We start from the raw sequence: 13,704 nt of genomic DNA on the forward strand, positions 1-13,704 counted from the left end.
ATGATGGTAAGATGATGTCATGGGGTAGGACTGGATAAGTCTGACTTCTTCCTACTCCATTCAAGCATGTACTAGGTATAAGCAAATTGATTAGCATTTCTTGGATATGTGTAAAATTATGTGTGTTGACATATCAACTGTCTTTACATGCTTGAAAGAATAAATCAAATCAAATCTTTTTTTTTTCTGATAAAGCATGTGTGTACTTCACTTTGTCAGTTTTCCAAAACAAGGTGTATGTATATATATATGTGTGTGTGTGTGTGTGTGTGTGTGTGTGTGTGTGTGTGTGAGAGAGAATGAGGAGTCGCACAGAACACCCCAAAATTGAGAAAAGGTAGGAGCTATACCTCAACTGTAATCTGCTCTAGCTCTCTCCTCTAAACCGTGTCAGGAGGGAGCAGTGAGGACAGACCTTTCTCCAGGTAGTTGCGTGGGGCCCAGGGCGGGTCCTCCTCAGCGTAGGGGTCACTGTACTCCACCACTGCCGACTCTTCTTCATCCTCATCATCCTCATAGTCCTCCGGCGGCGGAGGAGGTGGTGTAGGCTCCTCAAACACCGGCTCTTCAGCAGGTGGAGGTGGGGGTGGCACATCTGAGACTAGTAGTTTCAGACAGGTGGGAAGAAAAAGAGAACTTGTTAGAGGTAAGGAACAGTACCGCATTAGCCAGGGACACAGGGTGGGAATGGAGCAGGAGGAGTCCATGCAGCATGCAGGAAAAAAGTTGCACACACTGACTCAACGTGCAAGTATCTTGAAAGTGGGCATTCTTAAGGGAAAACACAGCAATCATCATGCTTCTGAAAACACAAACATGTCTCATTATTCATCATGCTTTACAGGTTTTCTGAACATATTGTATTGTTTACAAGTGGTCAACCACCAATTGTTGCCGCCAAAGGAACTGTGATTACATCGCACTCGTATTGAAAAAAGTGGCAACAGTAAACCTCTGACAGAGCCGATGTTGGCAGTTGATCACTTGTTTACTTCAGTAAGAAAACGTTCTGGCAAAAAAGGATGTGTCACTGACATTAGCTGTTGGGGAGAAGACTTAAAACGAAAGGTGGTCATGCAGAGGTGCCACTTACTAGTCTCCTGAACTCGGGCCACAAAGCCCATCAGAGGCAGCTGAGGGGTGATCTGCATGGAGGGGGGAGGGGGTGCAAGTGGGCCTGCTATCACCAATCAGTATTAACACAGGTTGTGGTCAGAGAGAGGGAGAAGAACAGCAAAGACAAGAGAGGAGATTAGAATAAACAAGAAAAGCACAGAAGAGAGTTAAAGAACAGGAACAAGAACAGCTGAGAATAAAAAGGCCAGACAGAAGAGCACCACCAGACTCTGCTGATCTGCTGCACTTCTAACAAGAAATCTTTGGGCTTCAGGTCCCACTTTTCATGCTAAATAACCAATTCAACACTGACTGCTACTCTACAGGATGCACCGTCTATGACTATGGTATATCTGTCTACATGGATTTCACTCACAGATGTTTGGATTATGTTTCATACTGTCAAGTTGTACGTAATCCAGGTAACGAGTATATGGGCTCGTCCCAGCCCACAGAAACAGGCCAATCAAAACACATGAGAGAATTTGCCTTAGCACTGTGAAATCTGAAAAAGGTTTCATTAAGAGTTCACCGATATCACCAACTGTGGATAAAGTAAGTAAAATCAGAAATGCTACTAAGCAGCAATCAGCACACCTTGGTTCTGGGCGAAGTGTGGTCCCCCGTTGAGCTGGCTCTGGTTGTGGGCCGTGTTGGGCTGACCGGTGACTGACGCGGGTCTGCGGTAGGGCAGGGAGCCTCCTACCTGTGGGTTCTGGGGCTGCTGTACGGGGCGGTTCATGCTGTAGAACTGAGGAGCACCTGAGAGGAGACAACACCAGGGGGCAGCAGAGTTGTTTCACAGTGGTAGGGGAAGAAGGGGGGATTTTTTTTTTGTGTCTAGATTTTATTTTAGGTTTCAAAAGCTTGATATACAATTCTCTAGAAAGCCATCCTGTAATGTACTGCATACTGCTGAGTAATCATTAAAAACACACACTACAACAAAAACGTGTGTGCAGAGCCTTTAATTAGCAAAGTAACTACTAGCCACAGATGTCACATAAACGCAGCACTGCGGAAAGTACAGACCTGCACATTCACTGATAATAACGGTATCTAGCCACAGAACGTAATTTGCACACAGTAAACAAAAGCCTGAGGGAACACAGTACACAGAAATGAAGGGCTCACTGTGCAAACATCTCCCCACTCAGCTCATGCATTATACATCAGAACAACATCGTCATCAACACAGACACAAGCATCTGATGAGGTGCTGTGAAGAACAAAGATCCAGCAGCAGTAGAAATGGGAAATCTGAGACTGGTGGCAGAAAAGCTGCACATAATAATGTGGAGAGTTTTAACAACCAAATTGACCTTTCTACTGGAGACCGAGATGGTGAGGGCTTTCAAAGTTTGCAAGAAACTAATTTAATAGCCTTTAAGCTTTAAAATAATAAGGTTTACCAGTGAGTCTGTGTTGATAATACAATTCAAGCAAAACTCCAAACCTCCCATGTATTTATAAGTGTGATTTATGAGTCAACTATGGTTGTTTTAAATTGTGCTATATAAATCAATTTGACATTGACAGTGATAGACAACACAGGCTACAAGCTGAGCACATCTGGGTCTCACAAGCAGGAAGACAGAGGTCAGGGGAGGCGGGATGGTGGGCATGCAGGAGTGGGTGAGATTTTCCAAATGGGCCACACTCACCTTGAGCAGGGTTGCCGTAAGTAGCAGGGCCTGTGCCAGTGGGGGCTGCAGAGGCAGGGAGAGGGGGTGGGGGTACAGGCGGGATCTCTACAGGGGGATTAGGGGCCTGTGGGGGGCCATCTAGGGCAGAGGTGAGGGGAGCGGGGATTGTGACCGAGGTGGTAGTGTTGAGGGCAGGTTTAGCTGGATTAGATGGGGCAGGGGCTGAACCTGAGGGGTCCACAGTGATCGAGGGGGTTTGAAGAAGTGAAAAAGATAAGAAGACATAAGAAAGGTGAGGGAGGTCAAGACAAGATAAGAATGAGAAGAGAAGAAAAGACTGCAGCAGCTCCAGGGTTCCTACACATTCTCATTTAATGTCAGAGCTGGAATGTGTAGAAACCTGGGACACTGAACAAAGATTAGTCAAGTTAGTCAGCCTCGGGCACTCTGAGGTCCGCTGGTCATCTGCTGGGAGGAGAGACAGGAAGCAGGAATTACCTGGGAAAGCAGTGGGTGGTGCTGGCGTTGGCACAGCGATGGGCACGCCCACGCTGCCGCTGCCGCTGTTCTCTCGGCTGCTGCTACGACTGCTGCTGGGGTGGCTGCCTCCGCTGCTCCCACTGCTGGTGGTAGGGCAGCAAAACACATCAGACCACAAACACTCATACACAGACTGCACACAACTGTACACTCAGACTTCTAGAAACAGCGGCACCTCTGGCCTAACTAGTCTTTACATCAAAATAATAAAGCCCAAATTTGAAAATGCTACAGTGCATATGCTGTTATAAAAACTGGGTACCTGCTACATAAAACCATTAAAAGGTTTCTGACTTCCTGATATCGCTCCTGGACCCCTACAGAAGTTCCCGCAGAGCCAATACACAGGCCATGTACTTTAAATGCAACTAACTGGGAATCCACACACTGAAAGTGGCACTGAAGCCTGATTCCATCCAATTCACACCGACAGTAAGACAACAGTGGTGCTTTCTGTGTTTGTCTGAACAAAGACTCTTCACCAGGGTGACAGAGCGCAGAGATGTTACTGTATGTAGGGTCATAAGAGGTCAATGGCATATTTACGTACAGTTTATTGATTTGTCCCGGCTTGCTTTAGAGGCTGAGGGAAAAATGAAACCAAAATGTTCAGAGCGGCATCAGGAGCCTGATCACTTTTAACTGATTAGAAAACTGTGTGATTTTAACAGCTGTCTGTGGAGACTATGCTTCACTAAAGGAGGCAGAGGGAGAAAAAAAAAAAGGAATAAAACTGAAGTTTATAAAAAATGCAGGGGGTCCAGCACGTCTGACTCAGCGTTAATTGACACATGATAAAACAGAACTCTATCTGCAGCGTGAGACGCTCAGTGTGAAACTGGGGGTAACCATAACAATGAAAAAACTCTGTCATTCATCTTTCTTGTCTTGTCTTGTATTTCAGCTGCAGAGATGGATGAGCAACCAGTCTAGAACAATACAGTCCAGGTACACTGTGTTCAGCATGTTTGCTGGCTTCAGATTAGTAATGCAGCACCTTCAAGAGAACTCATGTGTTAGCTTGAGCTGTTATGCCTTTAAAATGACTAGGTTTAAAGAAGCAGCTGCAAGCCTCACCAGACACATGACGCAGAAGCAACACAAGACAAAGACAGCAGGAAGCATCGACACACATGGGGCGGACTTTTTGTACAGCAGAAGAGTGGATGGCTGAGGGATGAAGAAAATGAGCAGTGGATGGAGTGAAGGGACAAACTTGTGCTGAGAGGAAAGTCAGGGGAATATTTCTAGTCTATTTCCAGACCAGGAATATTAAAAAATATTTGGCCAACAGATGGGGCGCAATGACAAAACCTTCCATGTTGTTCCCAGTACTATACTTCTTTCATGGCAGACAGGGGAATCTGTGAATATGTCTGTTTAGGATGAAAGAGTCACATCTTGGGAGACGAACTGACACCAGGTTGGCAGGACTGTGGGGGCGATGCTGTCTAATGACTATTACCATAGAAACCTGCATCTAGCTGTGCCAAATACAGCTCTGAATCTTTACCTCGTCCTCATTTCTTTGGCTTTATCTGAGCAGCGAGGAGAGCATACAGGTGAGGAATATCCAAATAATCTGTCAATATGGACTTTCTCTATGGGATGGAACTGTTGCACAAAAAGGTTAATGTTGGTCAAAATTTTGTTCACGTGGAATTAAAATGGACAAAGGAGTAGAAGTGCCTATATATTCCACAAGAAGTCATTTCAGAGAAGAAGGGGAAAGATACTCAGAATCTGGCTTGCATTGGAGTGTAGGAGAAGTAAAGGGGGAGCAGGAAGAGGAAAAAGGGGGTGTGTTTAAAAAGCATAGAGAGGCATGCTGGGAGGGGGTCGGGGGTACCTGTACGTGCGGTTCCTCTGATTAACGGATGCAGTGCGTGCAGGGCTCTGCAGGGGGTGCGCCATGTTGCGCGTCGGGCTCGAGACGTAGTCATTAGGGACAACGGGTGGACGCACCGGCTCAAGCGTCCTATAGGGGGAGTGGCGCCTGCGAGAGGGTCAGGAGGACAGGAATCGAGGGGAGGGAGAGCATCCACAGAGAAGTGTAGGGGAGGGAGGAGGAGGAGAGCAAGAAACAAGTGCAAACTTAAAAAAATGAAGTATGACAGGTGGTGAACATCAGGATAGGCTGGGGTCCACAGGTGGCATGGGCAGACAGGAGGGCAAGGTCACTGCTGTCAGCTAAAAATCACATGTCCATGAGAAACATACGTGTCTAGTACATGGAAACAGCCAACTGCTGGCTAATATGCTGCAACACAGACAAGTAACATCATTTCCTCCGCTGCCTTCAGCTCAAGTTACCTTACAGGTCCAATTCAGTTATGTACTATGTTGTTTTCTGTTTGGCTAAAATGTCTGACATCCCATAAACCAACTATATTAAAAGGAAATACAGTTAGGAACTCACCTCTAAGGAACACATGAATAACTAACACTTAACAGACTGACCTTGAACCATTTCAATCAAAATGTCTGTCTTGTTCGTCTTGTTCAGTTGATACCTGCTCTGAGTCCTTTGAAACAGAACTCATCAATATATGAAAGAAGTTTCTAAGTGTTGCAAAGCTGTTAACAGATTAACAGAAATCAAAGTCACTATTTTTTGGACAAGACGTGGGTTTTTACACTCTATCTCAATATTATATCAAAACTGACAACAGTTGTGCTCAAATTGGAGATTCCTCAGGGGCCAAAAGTAAAGAAACAGGCATCAGAGGGACTGTTAGCTTGAATTCCACCTGTCCTGCCATACTGTCCCTGAACAAACCCCCCAAAACATAGAAAGTGATTTTTATCCTGACAGCAGTGCTGTGCTGCTGATGTCCCTAGTTTTCAAAAAATGGAGACACAAAAATAACAGAGAGATTCTTTGACGTTGGCTTGTAAAATGCAATGGCATGTAAATTTCCCAGGTGACAGGGCTGTGACCCATCCCTGAGCACTGTTGCTATGGCAAAACCCTGCTATGAGGAATATGGGGCAGCCAGGAGTGGACGGGCTGGGTCACAAACACACAAATCAAAGTAAATTTGAAACACAAATGAAGAGGAAACTGAATAACAGAGGAGAAACAATAAATTAAGATCACAAAGAAGCTGTCTGCCTGTAGCCACAGGCTGCGGCAGAAGGTGCATCATGAAGGGTTGGAGCTGTGGTTCTTTCACATGCCTCTTGAAGGAATCAAGACACAAACCCACACACTGACACACACCTCTTAAAGGTAATATGAAGGGGTGGACACACTCAGTCAATCTCTGAGACAGACAACTCTGAAGGTTATGAAGAGGGGGTGGGCATATACACAGACATTTTCACACATACACACAAACAGTAAACACGACTTCACGGCCAGGAAGGTCCCGAGCGTTACATAAACACAACATTTATGTGCTGCACTAGCAGAGTCCCTGTGGGAGAAAAGACACCTTGAACAGTCAGACACAGACAGAAAACAGGAAAACCTTGACAGCTGTGGCGTCGTGGGCTCTTGCAGACAAATATAAGAACAGCATTAACAGTCGAGCCCAGAAGCTCTATAGATGTCACATCTCACTACTTTTTGATAAGGATCCCTTCATTTTTAAAAGCTGTGAAAAAACTGCACTTGTCTTTGTACAGTTAAGGTTTCTGATGCTAGCCAGCAGTTCTCTGTGCTCATTCAAGCAGAACAAAGTGAAAAGAGCTGTTTGTAATTTCTCGCCCTGATAAGCTTTGCCATCAAGACTTGTTGAATTTCAGAGCGTTACCTTTGTGATAATGTTCTTCCCGCACCCTGGCATTAGACAAATACCAATCAAAAACTAAAGCCTGGCAGCTCAGGCAGTTCTCAGGCCCATATCATTCTGTGTGGATTTTACTTGTGCTGCATTTGTGTCCGTTCCACGTGGGTGAAACCATTTCCTCCCACAGTCCAAAGAGATGAAGCCAGGGGGATGAACACTGACCGCAGACCTAAAGGAATCCGTGATTATTTACAGCAGCTTTCACACTCACACCTGTCCCTTATGATCCAGGGAATTTAATGCCATGTACAAAATGCAACCAGTGTATCTCCATAGTGCTGTATCCATGTTGGCATAAACCTGTCTGATCTTTTACATCCTGCTGTGTAGTAAAACACTAATAAAGTTAAGGAAGGATGCTAATGAAGGAAACATCTGTTTTGGGAACGTCTCATTTTTCTGAGCTATAAATTCTAAAACCTTACATCTTGACTTAGGAAGTGAGCTTTATAAATTAGTAACATTAGCAATTTATAACCATCAGTGGTCATAAAAAGGTGAGCATCAAGCATTCCTCTTTCCAGTTTTTCAAAGAGAAGAGGAACACATACAGTATGTACTGAGATTAAACTGTTTCTGGCACTAATGTCACCAGTTTTTCAAGCTAACAGGTCTTGCTGTGGCTAAACTTTTGCAGACCAGATATGTCTGAGCTGAAAGCATCCAAACAATTAAAAAAAAAAGAAATAACTTGAGCTTTAGAAACTCTCCTGCACGTGGACAGAAAGGGAGAATGGAATAAATCAGGTTGTAAAACTTATTTTTAAAAAAAGTGAGAAGAAAACCCATGTGGACCAGCCCTGAAATGCTTTTTACACCACTCCAAGGGCACTAATTACAAACAGAGCTAAAGGGGTGATGATGAAACTGGGGGTAACCAGGCCCATCTGCAGGGCTCGTGGTCTCTCAAAGCCACAAACATAACTCTGCATCCTTATGTCCATCTGAGCACACATCAAGGCGCCACTACACTTTACATACCCAAGGGTCCCTTTCCCTGTCAAGGGCGGACTTGGAGGCTTCTGTGTGGGGGGGTTAGTGCGAGGCAGTCCACCTCCTCCGGCCTTCATGTTCTGTGCACTGGCCTATGGGGGAGGATATTTGTTGGTTTACCACAGCACAGGAGAACAAACACATACATGAAAACCTTTAAAATACTCTGTCTTTAAAGGGATAATTTGCCAATTTCAGAATGATTTACTTTCTTATTAGGTGATAAGACCAGTACCACTCATATATTTGTGTTTAATATGATGCTGGAGCAAAGAGAGTTGTCTAAGCTTAGCATAAAGACTGGAAGAAGGGGAAGAACAGTTAGCGTGGCTCTTTCCAAAGCAGATCACCAGCACGGAAAAAGCTCACTAATTACCATATTACATCTCACTTGTTTAATCAGTACAAAAACTGATCGGGCGTTTAGCAAGCTTTAGTGGGGGGGTTTACTACCTTTGTTTCCAATCTTTAGGATGAACTGAGATAACACCTTCAAGTTAATACTGAACAGACAGAAAAAGGTGATATCACTATTCTCAATTAACTCTTGATGAGGAAGGTAAATAAATGTTGAATTTTTCCTTTAAAAGCAAACAATCAATATCTCAAAAAGGGAAAGAAAACAAAATATAACTCAGAAAAAACAAATCACAAAAGAACCCCTGTTCTTTGAGGCTCTTACTTTGATAGTCTTACCTTAAACCTTTGCAACCACTATGGTTGATAGTAAAGATAAATGTAGGCAAGCAGCAAGAGAGAAAGAGAAGAAATCAGAGGATTAGTGTGTGAAGGAGGAGAGGAAGAACAACAGTTATTCATGCAAGAGGCACATAAAACCAAGCTGCTGAGATCTGGGACACAACACCCCAGTGTGAGGATTTGAGGAATCTGTTCTTTGACACATCTATCAGCTTGAAGCTTTGATTTCACGGAAAACAAGCTTGTCTTTGTTCAGAAAGTCAGTGGAAACTAGATAAAGCAGCAACTTCATTAAATAAAATCAGTATTGGACATATGGCGACCATATTTATAACACATTTAGCAGAGTGTGTGTGCTGGGTGATATTAGTTTCCTACCCTAATGAAAAGCCCCACTCACTGATTTTTTTCTTACATTACTTGTCAGTGGAACCAGTCGTAGTTGTCTGACCTCTAAAAAGAGCGACTCTTGAAACCCCCAGTGGGGGTCCTGACCCAGGTAGGAAATAACTGTGCTACAGAAACTTAAAAACCCTTTTTACAAACAGGGAATTAGCAACTTAACTTGGCAAACTGGTTTATGGTAGGCCATGCTTCTGACTTGTTTCATAAAAATGTTTTTCTCATGCACAAATTAGTGCTTTTCCCACCCACATCTCTTTCACTTGGAATATCACCACTGAAAACCAGCAGAGTTTAATAAAGACCATCTCATTAGATTAGCAGCAGTAATTCCTCCACACAGTTAAGTGTAACTGGCAAAATGAAGGGGAAAAGAAAAAACTGCCACCTTGACTCCGTGGCCCATGTCGTCTAGAAGGCTGTAGTCGATGGGCTTGCGGATGTAGCGCACAGGCCTCTCAGGATTGGCTGGGGCGATGATCTTGTGTGTGCGGGACGTGTTCTTGTTGGTGGTGAGGATGCCAATCTCCCGTCGGGCTACCTTCTCTTTGTGGATGTCCACTGTCTGAGGAAAGTAGCACAGGACAAGACATTTTCTTTAATTTGGTGCTTTTTATTTTACTCACAAACTGCTAAGGCAGAAATCATTGTTCTTAGCATTAATATCTGTGCATCAGTTCCTGACCTGCGAAATGTGGTTGATGGAGGACTCCATGCGGCGGAGCTGCGAGGCCTGGATGTCCAGCATCTGCAGGACATTGTTGGCCAGCGTGTTGATCAGGTAGGCAACGCTAGCCAGCGACTGGGTGGTGTAGTTCTTGGTCTCCTCCAGTGCCCTCTGCTTGTCTGGAGACTGGAACAAAAGAGGAACATTTGACTCTTAACAGGATATATTTGCATTTCACAATGTGCCCATGAGGCTGCTGATCCAGAGCAACCTACACACTGAATGCTCTGGGTCAAAATTCTGTATTTTGCTCAGGAAGACTTGGGAAATATACATCTCAAACCACTGTCTTTAGACCACAAGGTCTACCTGACATCATGCTTGGCTTATTTCCAGTGCAATCATTATTTCTTATTAATCCCTAAAAGCTCTAAACTAAACATTTTTATAAAAACAGCACCCCAAATGCATTTGATGGCAACAGATGGAGTAAGCTGCTGCTACACAGGTTTTCAGTTCCAAGAAATATTATTTTAGTACAGTAAAAGGAAAGAAATCATGCAGGGAAGTGAGTAGAAGGTAATGCAACTGCAGCCTTGGGAGACAGTTGCTGGGCTGTGGGCACAGTAACAGAACATTACAGGGCAGATGGATCCACAGATGTTACTGCTGGGACACCGTGCTCCTCACTGACACAGAGTGCAGGGATCGCTTCTAACAGAGGAGTTCTTTTTTTTATACAAGTTACTATTTTGGGAATAAATTCATCATTTAAGTCATTTTTTATGCAAAACAAATCCCTTCTGCTTCTCAAATATAAGGTTGGTCTTTGTAAAACTGCAATGGGCAACTGATTATTGTGGAGAATGATCTACAGAGTAAGTAATAATGAAAATAATCATTAGTTACAACACTTAAACAAAACCGTCTTTTATTTTCAAACCAGCAGACACATCCTTCTGTGTACACAGCATAGCAGCGGATCGATTACCAGATGGACAGTAAATACACTAAGGTCACCGCAGCCTTTGGGTCTTTATTAAGATATTGACTCATTGACTTTATGTGCTCTTTTCTATTCAAAACTAGAGCTATACTGCAAAAGCCACCTGTCAGGGTGGCAGGAAAAAAATCTAATAAAATCCAGGGCTTGCTTCTGTGCTTCCTTTCTTTGTATTGTGGTGCCAAAGATTTTACCTGTTGAATGTTTGTACAGTGCACTTCAACCTGTGTTGTGCTGTTTTTATCTGATATTTCTGGCCAAACTGAAACATGTTCATATAAAAACCTAAAAAAGAACAAGAGACAGCACAATGCAGCTACAAGCAGAGGGTGTCCACACTAGCTGAAACAGCAGCATCTTCAGTGGTAGCTGTCTATTCCTTTCATGAGTAACAGCAAGTGCTCGTGGTGCTAGATGTAATCCAATCCAACAAATCATGTGACAGTCTGCAAACAAAATGCATCACTTAAAGCAGTGTGGAGGGTGCAGCTCTGATGAAATATGAGGACAAACAGGTTATGTGGCACAAGTCACGAGTATAGCTGCTACCTGCAGGTTAGTAAAGAGACACTGCTAACAGACAGGTGACACGATTTTTGCAACAACAGGACAAATACATGGAACAAAAACCATGGCAGCGACAGCCAAATGTTATAGTTAGTGGCTACAGAGGAAAATCCAGTTGGAAGAAGGGAAAGCCAGGTGATGTACTTTGCATTTGTAAGACCATGTATTTGCTTGGTGTGCTCTTCTTCCTCCTAAGCTGGCCAAACATACACTCAGTTACCAAGTTGCCACTTTATAGGGTGGACAATATCAGAGCTGAAATAATTATTACATTAACCGATTACTAAATTTAAACAAAAATTCTCTGATTCCAGACACTTCAGTAGTGTTTACAACCAGAAAATGTTTCTACATGTTAAAAATGTCAGTGACGTCAGGGTGAAACACACTACAGCCAACACAGTGCCTTAGGATGCAACTAGTCAGGGGCTAAGAATATGACAACCTGTTCATCACTGCAGCTGAAACGCTCTCTACTACACCATCGTGATCACTCTTCTCACATTCGACCTTGCTCTTCAAGTGGTTGTTAAAAGCAACAAAAAGAAATATTGTGTTCACCTTGAAAATACATTTGCAAACTTTTTCACACAATAACTCCTGGCACCAGACTAATGTGAGAAATAAGGTGGAATTTGCACTCTAAAATTAAAATTATGACAGGAAAATCATGATCTAACTAATGAATATAACACTGTAGGGCAAAGATATGGATCAGGGCTGAGTTTCAGAGGTGAAGTATCCCACTAAATATCGCCACAGTAAATACTTAGTCTATAAGTGATCATTCCCACATGACAGCAGCTGAGAACACCATGCAGACTGAGAAGAAACCATGGCAGCCTGCCAGACGGAAAGCTGCCAACATCTAAGGGCCTCTTCCTTCACAGGGCAACCTGTCAGACCTGATCAGTCCTGTTCCACAAGCAAGTCACATTTCAGTATCACACCTTGTCAAAACCTCTTCTTGCTACCACTGTCCTCCCAGATGTCATGCCTGTCAAAGTCAGGGATGGGGGGTATTTTTTGGGGTGGGGGCGACATCAAGTATCCAAAGATTGTTGAAAAAGTGAGCTACAGGATATCACAGCGTAAAGGTCTTAATATGACTGACTGCACTCATATACACAAACAAGTAAAACAAAATGCTATGCAAATCAAAAGCAAAGATGCTGACACGGACATGCAACATTATACCGTCTTTTCGTACGTTAAGCTTTTGATGCGAATGGAAATAGGCAATCACAAATATAAAACGGACATTAACGTATTTTCAGGCTTTAAAAGCCATAATTCAAGTCTATTTTTGAGCTGTAACGTAAAGATCAAGTCCCTGTGCTTCAGTCCAACACCATAAATCGCTCATTGACGCTTACACTGTCACAGCGGTTTAAGCTCACCTGTCTGATATCACGTCCTACATCCCTGGTCGGTGCATGATCAATTGGCTGCTGTAGATGCAGTGACCAGTCGCGCAGAGAGCAGAGGAATTGATTTTCACGGTGCCTGTTTAGTTATTTAGACCGTGGGTGATGCCGAGCAACTGGCTAGCGAGCTACGTGGCTAACGCGGTAGCCCACGATGGATGTACAAATCACACACACAGTTATTTCGATGGAAACAAAAACCCAGAAGCAATGTCGATATATACTCACATGAGCGTAACAGGAACATGACAAATCGTTATTTTTTATATGATCTATTGCCCCGACAGCTGGTTGTTTTTGCTTTAGCCGAGGCTAGCTAATACGGCTGCACCACATCGGCAGCGTTAGCAGGAGCTAACCTAACATCAGTTAGCCGCCAACAAAAAAAGCTACACCGTCTTTTCTTCCACACCTGTGGCAGCCTACCTGTACATAGTTGCTCTCGCAACACTCTGCCAAAAAAAAAATTGGTGAAACTATCTAGTAGTGCACTTCGTCCTGCAGGAAGCTCCTCTTCCAGAAGCATTTGTAGCTCCGCCATTTTCACATCTTTAGCGGAGCGGCGTGTGTGAGCTCAAGGGCGCCGCTGCGGCCCTGTACGGTACTGCAGGAGCTCTCCTTCCCAAAATTAACGTTTTTAAGAGAAATGCATTAAAACAGACTCTCCTCTGGTAAATGCTTGCAAAACATTTATGTAACTGTAACAGGCTTATTCTTATATATTTTAAAAATAGTTTTTAGTTAAACATAAATAACTTGTAATACAAATTTGTCCATTTCTTTTCTTAGGATGATCTCACATTTATTATAGGATAAGGATAATCACCTTTATTGGCCAAGTATGTTACAC

The 13,704-nt window shown here is 43.5% G+C and overlaps 1 protein-coding gene across 1 annotated transcript in view; it reads right to left on the reverse strand.

The window, feature by feature from the left end:
- LOC109960523 (abl interactor 2-like) overlaps window positions 1-13,475 on the reverse strand; it is an 18,310-nt gene extending 4,835 nt beyond the window's left edge. The window contains 12 exon segments of the mRNA XM_020600679.1: window positions 416-601; window positions 1,094-1,180; window positions 1,714-1,878; window positions 2,781-2,990; window positions 3,261-3,382; window positions 5,152-5,298; window positions 8,078-8,181; window positions 8,786-8,803; window positions 9,579-9,755; window positions 9,876-10,043; window positions 13,281-13,314; window positions 13,316-13,475. Coding sequence (XP_020456335.1) covers window positions 416-601; window positions 1,094-1,180; window positions 1,714-1,878; window positions 2,781-2,990; window positions 3,261-3,382; window positions 5,152-5,298; window positions 8,078-8,181; window positions 8,786-8,803; window positions 9,579-9,755; window positions 9,876-10,043; window positions 13,281-13,314; window positions 13,316-13,395 — 1,498 coding nt within the window. The 5' untranslated portion in view covers window positions 13,396-13,475.
- Between the last annotated feature and the right edge of the window lie 229 nt (window positions 13,476-13,704).

The sequence above is a fragment of the Monopterus albus genome, unplaced genomic scaffold, assembly GCF_001952655.1.
Source record: "Monopterus albus unplaced genomic scaffold, M_albus_1.0 scaffold48.1, whole genome shotgun sequence".
Classification (NCBI taxonomy): Eukaryota; Metazoa; Chordata; class Actinopteri; order Synbranchiformes; family Synbranchidae; genus Monopterus; species Monopterus albus.